Source organism: Eublepharis macularius, chromosome 2 (assembly GCF_028583425.1).
Source record: "Eublepharis macularius isolate TG4126 chromosome 2, MPM_Emac_v1.0, whole genome shotgun sequence".
Lineage (NCBI taxonomy): Eukaryota > Metazoa > Chordata > Lepidosauria > Squamata > Eublepharidae > Eublepharis > Eublepharis macularius.
Window position 1 is genome coordinate 69,961,630 of NC_072791.1, and position 24,113 is coordinate 69,985,742.

Genomic DNA, 24,113 nt, shown 5'->3' on the forward strand with positions numbered 1-24,113 from the left:
GTTTTATTATTTTTGGATAGAAAAAAATCCTGCTATATAAAATAATTATTTGCCAACACCCTACTGTAATAGATACAACCTTGCAGTACAGATTCTTACCTTATAACGATGATTCTTGTGAATACTGTTTTGGAAACAGGCCATGCAAAGTACACAGGTTGGATCAATTGCACAATCTCTGCAACAAAAATAATTTGCTGTCATTTTATAACTCCTCAAATCTCACTTATTCCAGCAGTATTACCTAAAAAGACATAACTTAACCCCTCTTCATGTAAAAAATGCAAACTTATGAAACACTAAAACTATTTCATATACACATTCTTCTGTCAATCAACAGAAATGGTAAGCTTTACATTACTATTCACCTGCAGGAATATGTTGTCTCTCCCATTTTGAATACCTTCCCACAGAGTTGAGGGGTGCTACTTTGTCTTAGTTTCTCCAGAGAAGTATCCGGATGTTCCCCAAATAGATACCACTCTAAAGGACGGAGTATAGTCATCTGCACTATTTCCTCCTCCTTCTCCAGCAAAGGATTTATTTCATCAAAATAAATGTCTGGAACAACTTTTGTCAAATGTTGAAGAAAGCCAGTATGAAAATCCATGTTTTCATCCCAACGCTGCATGAAATAAGAACAGATATTAAAATAGCACAGAAAACAACTTAACACAAAAACTCTCTGCACCAATATTTTATATACTATGAACATTCTATATAGAAAAATAAAACTAAGCGTGGCCCTGAATATAAACTTTTGGTAAAAATTCCAAAAGGATAGCTTCATTGATCTGTTGTAGCAGAACAATCATCAGAGGGCTTGGTCATTTATGATAGATTATATAATGTGCTCTGGATGATCTCTAGAAGTGTGAAGGAATGTGTAATAGATTTCCAGCATAAGGCAATGATTATATGTCCATAACCTAGATGTATTGTAAGATCTAGAAACCAAACCACAGTGCAACTATGTGATGGAGATAAGAGCTCTTGTATACTTGAAACTCAGCAATTACTTCACACATCTATCCATTGCCAGCTACCACTTACCACACATCACATGAGCCATCTGCTGCAGCCAAGCCCTATATCACAGCCACATTCGTGCCAGTAAGGACAAGAACTCATACCTGAAGGGTTTACTATATCTATCATCTGTCTTCCTCACTGAGACTCAAAGCGGATTACACAGTGTAAATCACTATGAAGACGCACTGAATAAACAATATTCTGGGATTACTGAAATCTGAATAAGCATAACATATTAGGCACACTATAGAGTGTGTGGATACAATAACAAAAGATATGATGTCAGTATTAAACAATGAAACAACAGTGTAATATGTGTAGCAAATTGACAATATATCCTATACACAGTGGTATAATCCACAGCCCCTTTACCTTTTTAAAACAACTTCCTGAACTATTCTGTCATAGTATAGCCCTTATACTATAGAAAATATCTTCTGCACAACTTTGTTACACTCTGTAGAATGAAAGAAACATAGGAGCCTTCCTGATCTCCTCATGAAAGCTATTCCACAAGGTGAGGGCCAGGTCGTTGCTGATCTTGCCTGTTTCCAGGATGGCACCCACAGAAGTTTCTGAACAGATGAGTGGAGCGGTTATGGAAGAACGTAAGAGGAGAGATGGTCCTGCAGATATGAATTGACGGGCAGCAAATGGAACGACTGCAGAATGGGTGTAATATGCATGCCCCATCTAGCTCCTGATAACAACCAAGCTGCAGCATTTTGTACCAACTGGAGTCTCCAATTTGGCTTCAAGGTCAGACCCATGTAGAAAGATCCATGTAGTTTATTTACTGTGGCATGGATCCAAGCTGCTAGATCAGCTGAGGCAAGGTAGGAGGGCCACCTTCCAGGTTTGACAAAGTTGAAAGGAAGTTGGTATGTTTTTTGCCCCTGAATTAATTTGCTTCTCAAGCAGTAATTCTGGGTCCAATATAACCTCTTGGCTCTTAATGGAGTCAGCAAGGGTTGGCTAACCTACATTAGAAGTGGGAAGTAGAATTACCTTAAATGCCTCAGCCTTCCCAACCAGTATAACCAGTATATATTCCATCTTGGCAGGATTCAGTTTCAAATTGTTCACTCTTAGCCATTTAACTACAGCACTCAGGCAGTGACTCTAGATTTCTACTGTGTTACAGGAGATCTGGACAGAGATATAGAGCAAGGTGACATCAATGTATTGATGGTACCCAGTTCTAAAGAGCTATGAACGATTTCTCATAGGGGCTTTATATAGAAATTGCTTAGTAAGGTGGATAGGACTGCCCCCTGTGGAATTCCACAGGTAACATTCCACAAAGATAACAACTGCTCTCCAGTAGTAATTCTCCGAGACCAGTCTATAAGAAACAATTATTTAACCATCTCCAAAGCACATCCCTCAATACTAACATCTGCCTTCAAAATCTCAACAAGACAGTATGATCCACTATACTCAAAGTAGCACACAACACTAGTAGGAGCAACAAAAAGGCATGGCCATTGTCTACATTCAGATTGAGATTGTCAAATAAGGCAACCAGCTTAGTCTCAGTCCTGTATTTGAGCATCAAACCAGACTGAAAAGGGTCCAAAGAAGGTAAGTTATCCAAAAAGACCTGGATTTGGTCTGCTACTGCGTTCTTAATCACTTTGTCCATAAATGACAAATTAGAGGCTGGGAGGTAATTGGCCATAACGTTTTTTCTGTAATTTGTTTTTTAAGTAGTGGATAACTGCCCCTGAGTTGCTAAGAGAAGGTACACTGAGTCAGTGAATGATATACGATGGACACCAAGGACTTATTTAGATGATCCTTAAACCAAACAACACCAACTATACCATCAGGGGCTTATTCATCTACTCATCCTCTAATAATATACTATCATCTGCTTAGAATATACTTCTGCTGTTTGCACATGGCAAAAAGATTGGTCTCTAGACAGAAGACCTAACAGATACAAATCTGACATTAAAATGGTTACGTTCAGAAAACAGGATAAAAACAAAGACTTAAGTGAGGCTTAGTTCAAAAACCCTCTGAACTAGCCGTCATTAACAAATCTGATTCTATTGAATTCTGACCTAATTGAAACTGAAGTTGTCATTCTACTGCAGAAAGTAACTGTTTAGGTGTTTTACTAGCACAGCAACACAGAACTGAGTGATTGCTAAACACGCTGTTCCCATCTTGCAAGTATTTGACTGTACAGAACTGCGATAATTCTACTGCTGCCATATGCACACCATGGCTTTACGTGCAAACCCTCTACAAGTTTTTTTTCCATGTATACTCATGCACATATTCATCTCCCAACTTAAGATAATTCTAGTCCACATAAAACTTAACTTGCAATGTAGTTAATGTTTAAGGTAACAAACATCTTCAAAATTGTATTAAAAGATGTATAGATTTCTATTCTCTATTAGCTACCTATATCGCTGTGAATAGGGTAAAAGCCTTTTTAAACTTATTTGCCCTTTATGAGCCTCCCATGCTTTTGAAAAAAACTATCATGTGATTACATAGCTCACAATGTACCAAACAGGACAGGCACTGACGTCTGCACAAATTAAATTACAATTTGTCAGAAAAGAACATGTTCCATGTTCCCAGCCAGCAGAAGACACAAGCAAACACCTGGACAGAGTGTTCAACATAAAATGATACTGTGAGCTCAGTTTGTTAATAATCTACGCACAATAATATCTGCTTAATGAAAAGCAGGAAAAAACTGACCTGCCATTCAATTAAAGCCAAACAAACAAGTTGGTAAAACAGGCGTTCTTTAATAATTTGCAAGACGTATACTAATATTAATGGTTATGTTTACATATTTAGTAATTGATTTCTAAGGACTAGTTTCTCCTTGCCAAATTACCTCCCTTGTCAATAAACAGCACTTAGACATATAGTATTGCTCATATAATTATATTCTAAGGCAGAGAAGAGCAACATGCTAAAAGAGAAGTCACCAAATCACAGTTGTGGCCTTCGGCATGACAACTGAACTTGAAACAATTTGCAAAACTGGACTAAACATTTATAAAAAATAAAATCTAAACCACCAAATATATATTTCTCCATACACACTTCTTGGCTTTTCATGAGTTTACATCCCATGAAAGTGGCCTGTTTTGAAAGCTCTTTTTCATTCAACAGAACTAACTAAATTAGTAAGGATATGCATGGCCCCTTTTACCCTTTCCTCCAGTTGCCTCCTGAGATTTCCAAATTGCTGATGCTGGGGACCGTGGGATGCATACAGACAAAAAGTAATGCAACCCAGGGAAACTTGCGATGAGGACAGGAAAGGCACCACTCTTACACCAATGGACCTAAAATCAAAAAGAGTCCAGTAGCACCTTTAAGACTAACCAATTTTATTGTAGCATAAGCTTTCGAGAATCAAGTTCTCTTCGTCAGATGCCTGATACAGAGACTGGTCAAATACAGAAGAGCAGGAGAGAGAAGAGGCAATTAGGGGGAGGAAGGGGGAGGGAGCAATCAAAACATTCCTTTGCTAGTATATGTAAACATCTCCTTTTAGTGTGTGTATCAGTTGGCTTCAAAGGAGTTTGCCCTGTTAGTTTGTAGAAGCCAAACAGCTAGACCATCCAATTCCAATGCAGTATGGGCCTTCGATAACCACAGCTCTCCCTGCCAGATGCATCTGACAAAGAGATCTGTGGCTCCCGAAAGCCCACGCCAGGTGCCACTGAGCTCCCCCAGACCCCACCTCTGTAAAAGAAATCTGTTACCTGTGGTAATGTGATAACCATTCATAGTCCCTATTCAGTCCCAGCTTGACAGAGTCAAATTTGCATATGAATTCCAGTTCAGCAGTTCACAATCTGTCTTGTGAAGCAATTCCAGGCATTACGCCTTTTTTTATGCCGTCTTCAAGACTATGCATGTGTAAGAGTGACAGGCCATACTGCTCTAGAGAACGAAGAGAGAGTGGTCTAGTTTTCTATTTGGCCCCATGGTTTACTTCAGACCACTCTCTTTTTCCTAGTGTGGTCAGTGTTCCTGCTGGACAGGTAAGATCTTCCGATACATGGGAATCACTCATGGTGTTACCCAAATCAGTCTCTTTGTCAGGATAGAGCATCTTCTATCTGCAAAAGTCTTTATGACAGACAGCATCCTCTATCTGCAAAAATCCCTAAAACATGCACCTACGGGAAAGAGGTCTGATGCATACACAAGTCCAAATCTAGCCTAATAAATTCTTGAGAAGATGAGAAGCAAGAATTTAACCAGCAAGTAAACTTATTGCCCTATCCAAGACAGAGAACTAGAAAGTACAAAATCAAGAAAAGAGTGCAAGTCAGTGTTGTTACAAAAGTCCCACAGTATATGACAATCCAACTAATACGTTGCATGCTTGAACAATCCTAAACGTGTTGCTATAAGCTAGTGCCCAACTGAAAGCAACAATGGAAAAGACTCGTTCACTGTAAAGCCGACTGGTTTGGAACTGGAAGTGGGGAAGCTAAAGTCTGGGAGAAGGGGAGGGGTAAAACCAGGGAAATAAAATCATTTGTTGCCTGTCCTGAAAAGAAGGGTCCAGTGCTTTGGAATCTATAGTGTGTGTGTGGGGGGGTGTTCCTGTGATTTCAGCAATGGAAGAAGGCATGGGAATAGCCTACTACAGCCATTTAAGCAGTGTCCCAGGTATACAAACAGATACAAAGGTTCACCTGGGCTGCAATGAAGGAGTTCTATTACTGGCCAAATTCCATGTAAAGTGAAGATTTGCAGCGGGATTGGGTCAAGAATGCACGGTGAAGTAGGATGGGTAAGGGTAAGTCCAAATATATGAGCATTCTAAGTGATGTAACAGAGGATAGCAGAACAAGCTATGTGGAGTGACTGGATTACCTTGAGTGGTGAGCCATCTGCAGCCTGTATTGTCGAAGGCTTTCACGGCCGGAGAACAATGGTTGTTGTGGGTTTTCCGGGCTGTATTGCCGTGGTCTTGGCATTGTAGTTCCTGACGTTTCTCCAGCAGCTGTGGCTGGCATCTTCAGAGGTGTAGCACCAAAGGACCAGTCTTTTGGTGCTACACCTCTGAAGATGCCAGCCACAGCTGCTGGCGAAACGTCAGGAACTACAATGCCAAGACCACGGCAATACAGCCCGGAAAACCCACAACAACCATCATCTGCAGCCTGTTCACCAAACATTGAATGGAGGATTGATGGTCTTCCCTGGGCCTATAACAAAGCTGCTGTTTTGTGAAGGAGGCTTGGCATGTTAGATTATTGTCCTGCAAACTTGAATCACTAGAGGCTTAGACAAAGCCTTCTAGACAAAGCCTTCTAGGGAATTCTAGAGGCTTAGACAAAGGCCATTGATCTGAGTATATCCAGGGGAATTCTTGCCAGCCTCAAGGGCCCTGCTTTATATCAAACTAGATATTTTATCCAGATAACAACAACAACATTCAATTTATATACCGCCCTTCAGGACAACTTAACGCCCACTCAAGAGTGGTTTACAAAGTATGTCATTATTATCCTCACAAAAATAATCAGGTGGGTGTGGCTGAGAGAACTCCAGAGAGCTGTGACTAGCCCAAGGTCACCCAGCTGGCTTCAAGTGGAGGAGTGGGGAATCAAACCCGGCTCTCCAGATTAGAGTCCCGCGCTCTTAACCACTACACCAAACTGGCTCTCTTCTTAAGTTTTAAGACAGAGGGTCTTAGGGTACACACAGATAGAGTGGGCCTGTTGGGAGGGTGACCTTGTAAGTAAAAAAGTAGGAACAGACAAATATCATTCCCATCTCAACCAGCTCTAAGCATCTGTGTCAGCACAAGGAGGTCTGTCCACCTGCTCCTCATAAGCATTTTTAACATTTAAACATTTACAGTAACAAATAAATGGCAAACGAATCATTTTAATTGTTTATATGTTTACTATTTTACACTCTAGTGGGGAAAGATATGAAAGTAAGATGTACTTACATGGATGCCACATTAGGATCCAAGCCACTGACATATACAACCTTGCCATACAAACTTTTGCTATTTATGTTTTCCAGAGGATCTGAAAGACTTTTATGCCATGGAGATTTGGGTAATTAAGCTTATTTTGCCCTTTTAAATTCATTATGATGGCCACAATTTTTGTAATCAAATCTTTTTTGTTTTTACTACTGTTTTATGTATTATACTACTGTTTTATGTAAAATACATGTATTTTATGTATTTTAGTTACATTGTGGGAAACTGCTTGAAACTCTGAAAAAGCAGGTTATAAATTTTCCAATTAAATATAGTGCAAGTTTCCTAGATTGATTCAGTTTTTAAACCAAACTTCAGATATTGTTGATGTGGGAGAAAACAACCACTGGAACAATTTTTGCTTATCTGAATTCAGAACCTGTTTTGAGACTGTGCTGCCATACCTTAATATATATTTGTTAGCGGTAGTATATGCTGCAAACAGTATTTAGAAAATTTATATTCTGCCCTTCTACCATTGAAATAGCACTCAAGGCAGTTCACAAAATTTTAAAGGTTAAAAATGCCAAACAAGTTTAGATATCACATTAAAAAGGTGACAGCAGTATAACTGATAAAAGCAGTAATAAAATAGCTGCTCGTATAAAATATAGGATGTTAAAAACCAACAGAAGCAGAAGAACCCAGGAATCAAGAAATAATATGCAGTCTTTTCAAAAATTCTGCATAAGAGTTCCTGTAAAACTAAAGTGAGTATTTGAATCAAATTGGGTTTAATAGACACTACAATGAAGGACTATATGGAAGAGTTAAGATAGTTGCATTTACACATTAAAATTAATATACAACAGACAGACAGTACAACTAAAATTAATGCAGTGACATACAATGACCTCTACAAATTGATTACCTCTAGCTGCTTTGACAGAATAGCATGGAAATATACAAAAGGAAGCAATAGTCAGTCTAAATGAGAGAATAAAAGGCTTCAAGCAGACAGAACCGTATGTACGACATATCAAATTCAACAAAGTTTCTTTTTCAAATATGGTAGTTTGCCACACCACAGAAAAAGCTAATGGAACTGGAAACAACTGTGCAGTTTTAACATTTCAAAAATATTAGTATGAAAAGTCTCCACCTGACATTTGGAGCACACATCTTTCCCCTGCCATCTTAAGACAGAGAGAAAACTGCATTAGATCCAAACAGTACTGTTAATATTTCTTCTACAATGCAAACAAATATTGCCATTCTGGATAGAGACAGAATGGGAGGGCAGAGATGGCACACCAAAATACATTCTGTATCAGAGGCGACATTCTGCCAATGGAGAGAGAAGAACTAAGAAGAACCCAATAATTTCAAAAGACTGACATTTTCCTCTGGAACCCACAAAGACAACACAGTTTTTAATTAGAGTTGCAGATCTCAGTCAGACCTAAATATTTCCCTGTGAAATGATTTACAGAATATTGTATAAATGATACACAAATGGAACCTTACAATCTAATGCTGGAACAGAGTTATGAGCCAATTATATAGTATTACTCTCATGTAACAACTTGGGATTGCACTACCACATCAACAATAGCCAGTATTCCTGATATAAAGAAATGTAGCAATGTGATACCAAATTCTTGCATAACAAAGAGATGGAGCACAAAGATGGACACAACCCACTCATACAGCATTCTAAAAGCATTTCTGTCAGTCTTATCAACATAAACACAGCTGTGTTACATTTGATTATAGTATTTACAACTGGATCGCAACTGACATGCGGTTCAGAAAATGGGACAATACTTGATTTGCAAAGCACAGGTTAATATTGCAGTGATGTCACTACAAGTTATGCATAGCTGAAACAGTGTATTTATTATATGTTGTCATATATCCATATGCTATATAAAAGTTTTCTAAAAAGGCACAATGAAATATTTTGTCATTGGTTCATAAATACTTTATAGTGTTACCAGAACTGCTCTTTTATTATAATGGGGAATTAGCTGTAGCAGTCTGTAACTATTAATATTAAGCGAGGATCATAACCTATGTTTACGGAGGTCCCGATCCCAGACACTCTAGTGAAAAAGAGGCAGACAAGGAGTAAGGTCCAAACACGTGTATTGAGTGTAGCGTAAGCCTAGCTTGCACAATCATACAAAGAACATACAAGGTCTAAGAAACATAGAGTATGAAATACAGAGACGTTCGCATTAGCTGGTTCCCAACGATGATAAGGGAAATACTCACAATCCTGGAGCGAAGCAGAGACACAGCAGCGAGGGTGGCCCAATGCCAGCACTGGGACCACAGACGGACAGCAAGGAGGTCTGGATAGGGAATGGCCGAGGCCACAGACAGCGAGGGGTTCTGGATGGGAATGGCCGAGGCACCGAGTGGTCTGAGAGACCAGCTTAAATACCCCAAAACGTACCCTGGGGCTGGTGCTGTACTTGGTGGTTCTCACAGATTAAAACAAAGGGTCTAATGGGCTACTGAATGGCTTGGATGGGCCACTTTGGTAATCAGATTGTGATAAGTGACACCTCAGGAAGAGGGGACAAAAGAGGGAGGGGGAAATCCAAGTGGGCTGAAAGGATGTTCCAGCGGACAGGGCTTGTCCTGATGTCATCAGCTTTGGAATGCGGAGGTTTCTTTGAGATGCATTCTTTAAGTGCTTGGGATGGTCGGCACTTAGTTCCTTCTCCGGGGCGGCTCCTAAGATATGCAGAGCGGGGCGAGGGGCTCTCGCTGCGGACGTGGTGTGCCCGCTTCGCCGAAATGGCTTCTCAAAGCAGTCTTCTTCCCAGGGTCTTCTAGCTGCCTGAGAACATGGATGCCGGCTGGGCATAGCTGGGGCTGGATAGCAGGCTGCCCGGTAGCGAGGGCAAGCTCGGGGACCGGCCCGTGGGAGGCTCCAGGCGGGAACTGACCAGGGAGCGCCTAGCCAGGCTCGCTGGAGGTTTCCCCGGCAGGCGCCCGGCTGCTAGCAGCGGCTTGGGCCCATATGAGGCAGGCTTCCATGGAGGCAGGGGGAACAGCACTTTAAAACACAGTCCAAAGCAGGGAACAGGCACGGTCCGTGGCAGATGGCAATGCAGGCACGGGGCACACTTGTAACAGAGTCCAAACACACACTGGGAATCCCAGATACAGGTCAGGGCAGGGCTGCCCAGAAAGAGAGTCCTTTGTGCAGTTAACCAAACATGGAGTCAGTAACTACACAGTCTATTGTAGCAGCAAGGTAATTGACACGCAGGCAGGAAACTGACACGTGTACCAGAACACACACGCGCAAAGCAGTCTTTGGTGTAGCAGTAAAACAGCAACGCAGGAAACTTTAACACAGTTCATGGCAGGCTTCAAAGCAGGGGAGGGGGCCTACTTGGCAACAATTCCCCCCCTCGGAGACCCCGGGACGTCAGGCGCGCGGGTCTCCGAACTTGACTTCAAAGGTGAGGTGGTCGGCAATGTCCGGTGGTCGAGCTTCGAGCGAAAGAGGAGTGGGAAGGGAAGGAGGGGGAGGCGTCACTCAAAAATTTAGCTTGGAGAACCACCTAACCGAATAAGTGCAATTTAGATCAGCCAATGGGCTGCAGGTCTCTGGGTTCACACCAGGGGGTGTGCTAAGTGCAATTGTCAGAATAAATAGTAATAATTCATAGCAATAGTAATTCATAGTAATAGGCAGCAATGATCAATTCATGCATATAAATAGCAATAATTCATATTGGTGTACATTGATCAATTCATGGATGAAGGTAATTCATACGGAATTCATGATGGGTTAAAAGCATTAAAAACCAGGAGCAATTCATATACATGGATCAATTCATAAGCATAAGATTTAAAAGCAGGGGCAATTCATAAAGCAGGATTCATAGGTGAGGGAATAATTCATATAGGAAAGTGCAAGTTAGGCATAGACCAATTCATAGAGGGTAGAGTAATTCATAAATGGTTAAAATCATAAATACATATATATATGATTAAAAGCAATAAACCAGGAAGTTAAAACCAACTCATAGAGATAGCAGCAATAAAAGCAAGTGCGGAGAAACAATTCATGAGGGTAAGCGGCGGAAGGGCTCATAGGGGCAGAAAAATAAACTTCGCAATTAAAAGACTAACTCATATAGTCAGATTAAAACCAAATTCATAGAGTCTAAAACCAGGAGTAAGATAACCGTTAAAAGAGACCGTTCAGGAATGGTCCCGGTTAAAACCAAATTCATAAAATAATAGATATGCTAGAATTACCTCGGCGGAGGGAATCAGGTTAAAAAGGCAATTCGTAAGGTTAAAATCAAATTCATAGGGATAAAGTTCATGGGCGCACTTGCAGTGGATAGAGGGAGGGACTAGTTCGGGGCTAAATTCATGGGAGTAAAATTCATAAGAAGCAATGGCGAGAAATTCATAAGAAACGTAAAACAATAGAGCAGCAAAGATCACAGACGGCTCAGTCCGCAGTACAGCTGCTAGACTGGGTTGCATATTTACAGGAGCAAGCAAACTTAGTCCATGTGTTCCAAAACACACTTCCACCCCCCCTTGCTGTCTGCGTCAATCCGCAGAGCAGGGTCGGCAGGCGGCGAGAAGGGCTTCAGGCACACAGTTCTAGTCCTCATGGAAGTGGCGCTGCTGGCGGTCGTTCGTAGGCAGGCCGTGGGCTGGGAGGCAGAGTAATATGTCCCCCCCTAGTCCACAAGAGGGCCTCGGAGCGGTATCCGGCAGCAGAGCGTCCATGGGGCCGGTTCAGGATCCGTACACATAATAAAACATAGTCATAGTTCATAACAACATAAGCAACTAAACAAGGGTTAAAGGAGGGCGCCAAGAACAACCCTTAAGGCAGAAGAAGGTCGGGGTTATAACCATTAGAATAACCATTAGGGCAAGAGGAGGTCTGGATTGTAATGGTCCAGACGGTAGGACAGTTGGAGTTGCTGGAGCTGTCGGCGGCTCCAACAGCCCAAATAAAGCAGTGAGGCACACAACAAAACCTGGAAGGCCAAAATAACGATGATTGGGTGCAAAGCCAAATTGTAAATTCCAGTGGCGGTGGGGCTCCAGCCAAAGAGGGTTTCCCACCACGAGTGCTCACCGGTGGTCTTGATTAGTTGGACCAGGTCCAGGATCTCCTTGCCGTTGTGGGACACAACCAAAGCAGTGGTATCCCCGTCCCTCTGGATGCTCTGGAGGGTGCGGTGGAGCTGCGGGTGGGTCAGGAGCTCGTGAATTAATTCCAGACCGATGCCAAGGGGAATGGGCTTCACATGTCGATAGATGGAGGGTGCCACCAGGATCTCTTCTTGGGTCCAGACCGGTACCGTGTAGGTGAAGTCGCAGGCTGCTACCGAAGACAGGTTGCAAAAGCAGCGGTTGACTCCCGGGATCACGGGCTTGAGCTGGAACGAGTTCAGGATCACAAAATCGCAGGCCGTTCGCACGCAGGCACATCCTTTCCCAATGTAGACGACAGCGGAGCTGTTCTCCCGGACGACCTCAAAAGGGCACTCGTTGAGGGCGTCGACTTGCGGGGCTACACAGGGGTGATGAGGTGCAAAGGCTTGGTCCTGGCAAATGAAGCCGGTCTGGTCTCGATGCTGGCACCCTTGGAGGCTGACGAGCTGCCATCCGGTCGGGGTGAAGCGGGCCCAATGGTCGGGGTGGCGGGCGTAGAGGACCTCGGTGTCGCTGACTTGGAGTCCCAGAGGCACGACTGGATACACATGGAATGACTCGTGCGCACTGGCCGTTAATAAAAATAATTTAAGCTCCTGGGTGGTCGGTGAGAATGAGGAATTTACAAGAGACCACCAGGATTCAAGCTCCAGTTCTATGGGTGACAATTTGGGCATAATCAATCTTTTAATTTCCAGGGGCAAGTGCCCATCCGTGGCTTGCCGAATTAGCCCCATGGCCACAGCCTGGTTTAATTGTTGGGCTTGCATACATGCCATGGCTATTGACATGTTGCGTTCCAAAGACTGTGTTCCTTTGAGCAGCAGAGAAAAATCTCTTTCAATTTGACTCTCCCAGTTAACTAAAATGGAGCTGATCTCGTGTTGCCCATTCGAAATGGAATTTAGGGACTGCACCACCGGTTTACCTAAGTCGGAGATGCTAGTCGTGACATGGGCAAACTTATTAGCGAGAGTCTCAATATTGACCGAATCCATGATTGCTAAGCCTCCGGCTGCAGGAGCAGTCCAGTCGGCAATGCTTCGTCTGGCACGCGAGAGAGAAGGAGAGGGATCGATCCACAGTTGTAGCCATGCATTCCAACCCTTGCTACCGGCCTCCAGATAGGGAGCGCACTGCGGCAGCCTCTGGGTTATATTTAGCTCAGCTAAGTCGATGCGGATCTCTTTTAAAGACATTTGCGGGCGGACTAGAACTCTCTCTCGAATGTCAGTTTTCAAAACATGGGAGCCCACTATATGCGTGCCGCCTTGGCTTAATTGTTCATTGCTAGCAATCAAAGGGTCAATTTGGATGGTGTGGGTCTCCTGGGTCCGGATCAGCAGGGAATAATTGCCTGGTTCGTGAGTCAAATTTACAAAGAGCAGCCCAAGCCGGTGAAATTTCTCTACTAGGGGCTTGGTTTGGCATTCGGGCGTCTGCTGAACCAGTATCCAATCGGGTGGGCCGTGTTTGGCTAGGTCTTCCTCCTTTAAAATCCAGGTCAGGTTCTCCCAGCGCTCTATAGCAAAGGAGAGAACTGCGCCTGAAGGGGGCGTGATAGTGACTGCTGCCGATTCAGTGGTAGTAGTGCCTAGTAGGATGGTCATTCAAAAGGGGTCTCCTGCCTTCCATACTGCGGCCGACACTAAAATAACTTCACAGTATGGTCCGAAAGCCTCAGTGACAAATGGCGAGGTTTCGAAGTTGGCGGGGGTGGTATATTTGTCTACCACCGGGACTGCGGTGGGGGCTGGCCTGATACGGGGAAGAAACATACAAGGAATCGGAGCAAGTGGTGAGACTGTATCGGTAGGCGAGTAACACACTAGTTCTTGGGACATAGTTTTTACTCCCACACATAAAATAACAAGCTCTGGGGGTCGGATCCACTGCTCTTCACAACTGCGGAAGTTTGTGCGATCCGTGGGGGTGGTCATATTACTCTGCTGCACAACTTTGCAGACCATCATTTCATTTCCTGCCAGGGTATTGATGCATCTCCAGTGTGGGTAGGGCATTAATTTGGACGGGCGTCCCTCTATTAGGGTGCCTGCCAGCATGAGCAAACACAGAGTAGCCAGGTGCCTCATCTCCTGGCCTTCTTTTTCCTTTTTGGCGAAAATATCCTGGGGAGACCTGCGGATATAAGTACAGGCTCCCTGAGTTCATTGCAGCAAAAATAAAATAAATGAAGTGAAGTAGGGAGAAAGAAAAGGGAGGGCGGTTTTCTGCCAGCACTGTATGTTAGGTGGGGTTCGAACGAGAAGTCCCGGAGCACTAAGCGAGCCTTCCAGCTTGTTGCTCTGGGGGACTCCTATGCGGAGGCTTCTTCCTAAAGCGTGTATGTTTCAAGGGGGAACGTCTTTGCGTCGGGCAGGGGTCGTTTGTGCGTTCGGCGGGATTATGCAAACTTGCCCCAGGGGTCCCTGGGTGCCTAGGCTATGTGGCCTTCAGGTGCCCCTTGCTCGGTGGCGGGCTACTTTTATTTTGCGGGCTGAGAGCTGTCGGTCCGGCTCGGCCTGGCCTTGCCGTTCTAAAAAGAAAAAAAACTAGGGAGCGGTATCCAGTAACTATAAGGGTTGCTGCTAGAGGAGACCTCCGTTCTATTTTTCTAAAATAATTTTTAAGTAGGGGTGGTTAGGGTTGAAGGTATGTTTTATGATGGTTTGCTTTTGCTTTGCCTTTTTCCCTCTGCTTTTTTGCAGGACCTCATGTATGTATTTCAGCGGACCATTTTTTTTCTAGGATCAATTTTTGGAGGGACTCCCTCGGGAGGCCCCAATTTCATGTTAAAAGAAAGAAACACACAAAGCAAAAGCACACGGGCGTGGGTTATTTTCGGGTTGCCCTCACTTGGAAGGCCTGGCAGGGCTTCATTATATCTTCAATATGTCTCCCCCCCTTCTTTTCCCTTGTGCGGTACGGGCAAGGGAAAAGATTACGTGGGGCGGGCGGCTGCTGGCGGAAAGGGCCGAAGTGGAGCCGAGGGCGCTCGGCGGCGTTTATCGAAAAGCGGCGGAGGCGGCCGAGATCTGCCGGCGCCACTGTGTCTGGGTTGTTCGGGGGTCATCTTGGCGCGGGGGATTCTGGCTATGTAAATGAGGTACGCTGCCCCTAGTGCGTGGCGAACGCACCCCAATAACATATTCCAGAGGGCACATATTTACAAAATACTGGCGGGTCTTTTACCTTTGCACTAAAGCGTACTGGCTGGTGGCGCCGTATAGCAACTCACCATGACGAATATGAACATTAGTAAAAGAGGGATGTTGGGCTATCTGGGGGTCCTTTTCCAGGGGAGGCACGGCCCTCAAAGCCAAAGCCGACCATCATGCGAAAGCGTGGGTCTGGCAGGTGAGACCCCGAATCTACGTAGATGCGGGATCTTCACCAGCACGGCGGGTGAAATGTTTTCAAATACAGAGATCACCTTTATTGGTGTGTCTCCAATATTGGAAATGCATTCACTCTTGGGCTAAAGCCTCTCCAAACACTTTCACACACAGCAAATCTCTTTTGCCTGTGCAATTTTTTTCCCGAACATGCGGCTTACAATCCAATTAAGAATCACTCTCGGTGGTGGTCCTATTTGGCTTTGGTTGCCGTGTCTTCCCCAAGGGTCCCAACTGTGGGGCCCGCCTAACGAAGTTAAAGAATAGAATTGGGAAACTTTGGACATTCACACCTATATCTACATATTCTACTGTTTCTTTTATACTAAGGCTACAAAGGTCTGGTCTAAGGGAACACAGGGTATCTCTGGCCCAGGGTGAAGGGATATCTGGCGAATCACTGGGCAGAGGGGGGCTGGGCTGGTGGCGGCTCCCCCAGGGTCATACACAGGAGGGGCAGTTTGCAGCGGCTTCCCTTTCCATTCTTTTAACTGAGAGGCGTGAAAGTATTTTAACCAAGTGCCTCCTGTCTTTCTCTGGATAGCTACCTGATAGACGGCTGGGGAGACTCTTTTCGTGATGGGGACTGGGCCCTGCCATTTGGCTGCTAATGAATGCGCCTTTTGCGAGAACTTCCTGTACAGAACGAGCTGTCCTTCCTCCCACTGCCTGGGGTTCCTGACCCATCCTAATTTGCGGTCCATATCCTTCTGAGCGGTGCCCAACTTCTGGGCCACTTGCATGTGGACAGCGTGTATGGATGAGAGCAGATCCTGGACCCAGGCGTCATTAATCACTACGGGCTGCATATCAGAAGGGAGCTGCGTATCTAGCCAGAAGGCTTCCGGGAGCTGCATTCTTCGCCCTGTCATTACCATATGGGGTGTGAGCCCGTGAACTGCGGTAGTGCCTCTAATGGCCATTAGGATTATGGGGAGTTTTTCATCCCAGTCTCTCCCGGAGGAGCGGACCATTTTGCGGAGAGCCTCCTTGAGGGTCCGGTTGGTTCTTTCTATGGCGCCCGAGGCTTGAGGGTGGCCGGCTATGTGGAAGCGCTGCTGGATGCCTAGCGCCTTGCAAAGCTCCTGGGTGACTTCTCCGATGAAGTGTGAGCCTAAATCGGAGTCCATGACTCCCACGATGCCCCATCTTGAAAAGACATTGTTGAACAATAGTTTGGCTGTGGTGGCTGCATTGTTGCGCTTGCACGGAAACGCTTCGACCCATTTGCTAAAGGGGTCTATGACAGTGAGACAGTAGCGATTGCCGCGTGGTGTGGGGGGAAGGGGGCCGATAAAGTCAATCTGTATGCGAGCCCAGGGTCCGTTAATTCTCTGATGCTGGAGGGGAGCTCTAGGTCCGGTGGGGTCTGCATTGACCATAGCGCAGGACAGACAGTTGTCCACCCATTGCGCTACTTCGGTGCGCATGCCAGGCCACCATCCAACCTCTTTTACCCTTTCCAGAGTCAGGTCCTTGCCTCGGTGTCCCTGCTCGTGGACAAACTGAATCAGGTCGGCCCTGACTTCCAGTGGCACTACCCAGTGGCGTTCGCCGGCTGCATCTACTGCCCAAACTATGCCTTCTTCTTCTCTGATCATGAGTCTCCCTGTCTGATCTCTTCCTGCGGCTAGGAGGTCGGCTATTTCTGGGTCAGATAGCTGCAGTTGTGCTAGGTCTAGTGTTCCTGCGGTTCCCTGAGCTTGGCTGCGGGCTTGTGCTCGGGTGGTGACAGGGTACAGGGGACAATCAGTGGCTGGTTCCGATAGGGGAGCATTTTCAGTGGCGGCTGCCTTGGCTGCGAGGTCCGCCTGGTCATTCCAATAAGCGGTCTCTGAGTTTGTCTTCTGGTGTCCCTTGACATGGGTAACCTGCATTGGGCCTGAGCGGGACTGAAGGAGTGCTGCTACTTGCTGCCATAGCTGTAGGTGGGCTACGGGTTTCCCATCACTAGCTCTCCACCCCTGATTCTGCCATACCGGGAGCCAGACCGTGGCGGCTTTGGCCGTCCAATCCGAGTCTGTGTAAATGGCCAGCGGGCTTTCTGGGGGCTCAAACTCAAGCACTGCCAGAAGCGCTTGCACCTCAGCCGCTTGGCTGGAATGGGGGCGGGCTGGACCTTTGAGAGTATGGGCGTCACTCACTCGCACGGCGCCGTAGCCTGTCCGAGGAGAGCCTCCAACGTGAAAGGAGGAGCCGTCACAGAACCAGCAAGTGAAGCCGTTCTGTCGGGCTTCCTCTAGCGGGACTCCCCAAGTGACTGGCCAGACAACCTGCGGTGGCGGGTCCAGGGGGCACTCGTGCTCGGTCCCAGTCACTAACAGGCCATAGGGAGCTGGTGGCTCGGTGGTTTCCTTTTTGAATTCTACTCCGCGGTTGACCAGGGCCAGGGTCCACTGTGCTATGCGGGCGTTCGAGACTTGCCCGTCTTGTATCTTTCCCGACAGGATATATTTGAGAGGCGTGTGAGTGGTTTGAACTATTGTACGTGACCCTCCTATGATAAATTCCCAATGGGTCAGACTCCAAACTAGAGCAAGGCAAGTCTTTTCGCATGGGCTAAACTTGGTCTCTACTGAAGTTAGATTGCGAGAGGCATAGGCTACTACTCTAGCGGTTCCCGCTTGCTGCTGGGTGAGCGTGGCTCCTATGCTCTTGTCTGACACTGCTAACTGAATAAAGAATGGCTGGGTGACATCTGGATGGGCTAGGGCCGGGGCTGCGGCCAGACTGCGCTTCAGCTCGGCTAAGGCTGTCTGTTGCTCCGGTCCCCACTCCCAGGGAGTGTTCTTCTTGAGGAGAGCATAAAGGGGGCGAGCTTTGTCTGCAAAGGACTCGATGAAGTCTCGGGAAAAGTTAAAAGTTCCTAGAAGGGCTCTGAGGGAGGGGACATCGGTGGGTGCAGGCAGCTTGGAAATGACCTCCATTCGCTGGGCGTCCGGGGTGCGACCCTCGGGTCCCAGGGTCAGACCCAGGTACTTGACGCTGGTCTGAACCAATTGGGCCTTTTCCCTGCTAGCCTTGAACCCAGTCTCGCGGAGGAGTTCCAGGACTTCCCTGGTGATTTGGCGGGCTAATTCTTCCGTGGGGGCGTGGACTAAAATGTCATCCACGTAGCTCAGTACGTGGGGCCTCGAGGAGGGTTGGAGGCGTTCCCACATCTGAACTACATGGGCATGACAAATACTGGGGCTGGAGTGGAATCCCTGGGGTGTCCGCTTGAATGCGTATTGCTGGCCGCGGAAAGTGAACGCGAACTTGTACCAGCAAGACTCATGCAACCGGATGGAGTGGAAAGCGTTGGCCAGGTCTATGACCGAGTAGAACCGGGACCCAGCGGCAATGGCCGTTAGGATCTCATTGTACTTGGCCACAACCGGGGCAACTGGAGGGGTGGTGGCATTCAGGGCACGGAAGTCGACCGTCATTCTCCAGGTCACTCCATCTGCTTTTAGAACTGGCCACAATGGGGCGTTGCAGATGGACTGCATCGGGAGTATGACGTCCCACTCAAGGAGTCCTTCTATAGTTTTGGCTATCCCTGCCTCAGCTTCCGCTGGGTACTTGTACTGTCGTTGGGGAGGGGGGTCCTTTCCTTCAATCAGGACGCAGGCGCCCTTCACTATCCCACACTCGGCCTTGTCTGTCACCCACACTTCGGGAAAGTCCTGAACCCAGGGGTCTCCTGTGATGGGGGCGAGAGGAAGGGGGGCCTTAAGGGCTGCACATCGATGGACTGCATTGACGAAGTCTGGGCCTCCTGGGATGCGCCACAGGAGCCCATTTGCTAGGTCAATGGTCAGTCCCTCGGCACGGAAAAATGGCATGCCCAAAAGTCCATCATCTTCTCCCCGGTTTGCGCATGCCGAAATCCTGGTGGCCAGGTTCCCAACGGAGAGGGGGATATCCTGCCAGACCTGGGATTCCTGCATGCCGCCTCCAAAACCGGCGAGTTGCATGGTTGTGGGGGTCTGGGTGCCCTTCGTGACTAAGGTGGGCCGGAGTATATTAAGTGAAGCTCCGGTATCTATGAGGAGAGTGGCAGGCTTCTTCTTTTCCCCGGGAGTCCCGATCCCTGCCTTCACTGTCGGTCTCCCCCATGTGTCCGGCTTTAGTTTGGCAACTATGCCCACGGAGGGAGACTGGGACTCGGGGCAACCCTATTCTGATCCTGCACACTGGTCGGTGGAAGCGGCGCTTCCTCTAAAGGGGTTGTTGGGGCTCGGTCGTTCCCGGACCGCAGCTATCGGGGGACTCGAGAAGGGAGGGTCCGGCGGTAAAGGGGGCGCTGACGGAGGTACTGGGGGCTGTTGCTGGTCTTCCCACTCCATGATCGCTTTCATTAGAACGGACGTGGGCTTTCCATCGAATAGCTCCATGTTCGCTCCAATGTTTTTGAGGCGCATCCATAGTTCCCAACGGAGGGAGTCCCTGGACTGGGGCGTGCTGCCGCGGTCCCGGTAGCCCTCGTGGTCGCCCTGCGATGCTCCCCAAGCGTTAGACTGATCTGGAGGCGGGTAGACCTGATGATTGTACGGGTGTGATGCTCGCGAGTGAGAAGGGGCTAGGGGCGCCTCCTGTAATCGGGGCTCGTGGGGTCCCTGCTGGGAGGAGGAACTGTAACTCGGGGTGGGCGCAAAGGAAACTCCCGGGCGGTAGTCCCTTGGTCCTCTTCCCCGGTTAAAGCTACTGCTCCTTCCCCTCAGGATCCCTCCCCTTGCCTCCGGGTACGGGCTGCGTCCCTGCGGTCGGTATTGAGAGTGGGGGCCATGATTGGCATAGGTGACTGCACTTATCGGCTCGCTTTCCTTTCTACGAGAGGCCGGGGACTTCACATGGCGGATGGCGCCGGTCTCTCGCAACAGGCCAGCAATGCTCCTGATGCGGGATTCCAGCTCTCCCCATGTAATGCTCCCGGGCTCGACTCCTGCTAGGGCTAGGCGAGTGGTGCTGTTGAGTCCATCTATGACTGCCCTCCTGAATTCCAAGTCGTCGAAGTCCGGCATGTCGCTCAAATCTAAATCTACCTCGTCTGCTAGTTCGGCTAGGAGCTGTTTCCTGGCTAAATATGCCTCTGGATCCTCTCCGGGTTTTTGAGACTCTGCAATATACAGGGCTTTTAAACTCTTGGTGGGCCACAGGAAGGCGCACAATTCTTTCATGGCACCATACTGACTTCGAGTGGCTAGTCTCCGGTTAGAAATATATGCGTTGAGGGAGGTGACTATTTCGGGGCTGGCACAATGGCGAGCCAGCTGAGCTACATCGGAGCCACTGGCGGAGGGCTGGGACATGGTCACGTGTGCAAACCATTGTATAGCTGAGTCTCGGTTCAGGGGTCCCATGCGGTCCGCTATGGCTTGGAGCTCATCGGGCCTCCAATTGCGGGTCTCCTTAACTATTCGGTCTGTCTTCCTGCCATCATCGTCTGTGGTGACAATTTCTTTAGTAGCTATTGGATGGAGGGGCTGTGGAGCTTCCTCGGGCTGGGACGAAGGGGGTGACCAACTGTCGGTACTACCTTCGGGGAGGGCCAAGAGGGCTGAGGGGTGCACGGCGGAAATTACGGCCTGTTGCATCCCCAAGTGTCGCTTCAGGGCCTCTAGCTCCCTCTTACAAGCGGAATGGTCCGCGGCTGCGGTTTTAGACTGGTTGTGGTCCGCCATGAACCGGGCGGCATGGGTGAGCTTAGTAATCTCCTCTTGTCCCTCAGTTAATGCGTGCTCAGCCATATCGGCACGAGCGGTGGCCGCTTCAGCCTTGTGCTGGGCGTCCTGGAGGGCGGTAGTTAATCCTTGCTTTTCTAGTATGAAATTGACGCGTTCGGCGCGCCACTCAACTGCTTTCTCCTCATGGTTTCTTTCCTGTTCGACTAGTTTGGCCCTGAGAGTCTGGATTTCTAGGCGCAAGGCGTCCTGTTCTCTTTTGGACCTCTCCTCTAACTCCTCCTGTGCTGTTTGCAACTTGCTAATTAGGGACACACTGTCCTGTAGGGCGGTGAAAAGTGCCCAGGCTCCATATCTGTCCTTTTTGCTAGTCCTAGGTTTCTCCTTGTCACAAAAATCTTGGAAGGCGCTTCTGACTATCTGGAGTGGGTCGGGTCCCTTGAAGGAACCGGCTTCCCAAGGGCAATCTCCCTTCTTCACTAGCCACTTCTCCAGGCGGGGCACGGTGGGGTTTGCCCGGTACATTTTTACTTTCGTTTAAGGCTGACCTCGGGGGAGGTTAAAGAGTAGATCAGCGATACCAGGGGTGGGGCGATTAAAGCTGCTCAAGGGTTTTAACAACTTCTTCCTCTCTATGTTCCTTTTGGGAGGTTTATCCTTCCCTCAGGTCCTCAAGGGTTTTTACCAGGGGATTTTAAGGTTCTACTTTTAGGGTCACAAGGGTATTTTTAAGGGTCCTACACTCGGCTCTTCTCCACCGGGGGAGAAGGAAAATTCCTATTCCCGTTTTAAGCTTGCCTACAAGCCACAGGACCAGGAAAAGTTTACTGGCTCAGAGGGTGCTCTCAAGCTCTCTAAGCCCAAGAACCAAAACGCTCAGTGCTTCCAAGCCTCTGCTCAGAAGCTAAAGCTCAGGGGTCTCCCAAGCCTATACTCGGAAAACCAAAAAGTGTCCCCAAGCCTCTGCTCGGAAACTGAAGTGCTCCCAAGCCTCTGCTCAGAAGCTGCAATTAAGGGGTCTCCCAAGCCTCTGCTCAGGCAACCAGAAATGCTCCCAAGCCTCTGCTTAGAAACTGAAATGCTTCCAAGCCTCTGCTCAGAAGCCAAAATGCTCTCAAGCTCTCTAAGCCCAAGAACTAAACTCAAAGTGTCCCCAGGCCTCGTGCTCAGAGACAAACGGTTAAACTGTCTCCAAGCCAAGACCAAAAGACTAAATGCGCTCAAGGACTGCCTCTGCAAGTCCCCAAGCAAAAGTGCCCAGGAGTAAAGCTTACTGTACTCCCAAGCGGAAAAAGCGCTCAAGAGTTCTAACAACTCCCAAGCAAAAGTGTGCCCAAGAGTCCTACTGACTCCCAAGCGAGGTGTGCCCACGAGTCTGACTTAAAACTCGCAAGCGGAAAGGCGCCCAAGAGTCTATCTTAAAACTTTTAAGCACGGTGCGGCCGGCTGCCGCGGGGCTTCAGGAACCTGGCTTCAGATTCCCAAAGCTAAACTGACTGGACAACCAAACGGACTATCGATCCCTTCACGTTTCCTCCGGAGCGGGGATTGAAGCCTAAGTGCTGGCAGGAACGGGGTTTGGACGGACTTAGGAGAGACGGGGGAGGGCGGAAAAGAATTTTATATGTGCTGCTTCAGGATGTATATATGCGTATATATCTAGAGCCTACTTCTGGGATCCCACCCACATAGACGCGTTTAGGCGGCCCGGAAGGTGGCCAGGAACTTCACCAGTTCAGAGGTCCTCACCCACAGTACACCGGTTATAACGGCTGGAGGGCCTCGCGGTGCACCACAAAAGGCAAGTAGTCCAAAGCTGGCTGAAGGAGGAAATGGGGGAAAAGCCAACCCACAAGATAGAAATGCTCACTAGAGCCACACACACTCACACTTTTAATTCCCTGAGCTAAATTGCGCTCTTTACACTGAGGTCTGGAAAATTTTCCTCTAAGTCAGTTCGCGGAAAACACGCGTGTCGACTCACGTGCGTTCACACGAACTGGGTTATGCCCGCATTCTCCACCAGTAAACTGTTACCAGAACTGCTCTTTTATTATAATGGGGAATTAGCTGTAGCAGTCTGTAACTATTAATATTAAGCGAGGATCATAACCTATGTTTACGGAGGTCCCGATCCCAGACACTCTAGTGAAAAAGAGGCAGACAAGGAGTAAGGTCCAAACACGTGTATTGAGTGTAGCGTAAGCCTAGCTTGCACAATCATACAAAGAACATACAAGGTCTAAGAAACATAGAGTATGAAATACAGAGACGTTCGCATTAGCTGGTTCCCAACGATGATAAGGGAAATACTCACAATCCTGGAGCGAAGCAGAGACACAGCAGCGAGGGTGGCCCAATGCCAGCACTGGGACCACAGACGGACAGCAAGGAGGTCTGGATAGGGAATGGCCGAGGCCACAGACAGCGAGGGGTTCTGGATGGGAATGGCCGAGGCACCGAGTGGTCTGAGAGACCAGCTTAAATACCCCAAAACGTACCCTGGGGCTGGTGCTGTACTTGGTGGTTCTCACAGATTAAAACAAAGGGTCTAATGGGCTACTGAATGGCTTGGATGGGCCACTTTGGTAATCAGATTGTGATAAGTGACACCTCAGGAAGAGGGGACAAAAGAGGGAGGGGGAAATCCAAGTGGGCTGAAAGGATGTTCCAGCGGACAGGGCTTGTCCTGATGTCATCAGCTTTGGAATGCGGAGGTTTCTTTGAGATGCATTCTTTAAGTGCTTGGGATGGTCGGCACTTAGTTCCTTCTCCGGGGCGGCTCCTAAGATATGCAGAGCGGGGCGAGGGGCTCTCGCTGCGGACGTGGTGTGCCCGCTTCGCCGAAATGGCTTCTCAAAGCAGTCT

At 47.7% G+C, this 24,113-nt stretch overlaps 1 protein-coding gene across 3 annotated transcripts in view; it reads right to left on the reverse strand.

The window, feature by feature from the left end:
- Positions 1-24,113, reverse strand: part of UBR1 (ubiquitin protein ligase E3 component n-recognin 1) — a 138,008-nt gene that overhangs the window by 107,382 nt on the left and 6,513 nt on the right. For all 3 annotated transcript variants that reach the window (XM_054971048.1, XM_054971047.1, XM_054971049.1), the window contains exons 2-3: positions 369-625; positions 100-178 (exon numbers count right to left, since the gene is read on the reverse strand). In XM_054971048.1, coding sequence (XP_054827023.1) covers positions 100-178; positions 369-625 — 336 coding nt within the window. The remainder of the gene's footprint in view (positions 1-99; positions 179-368; positions 626-24,113) is intronic.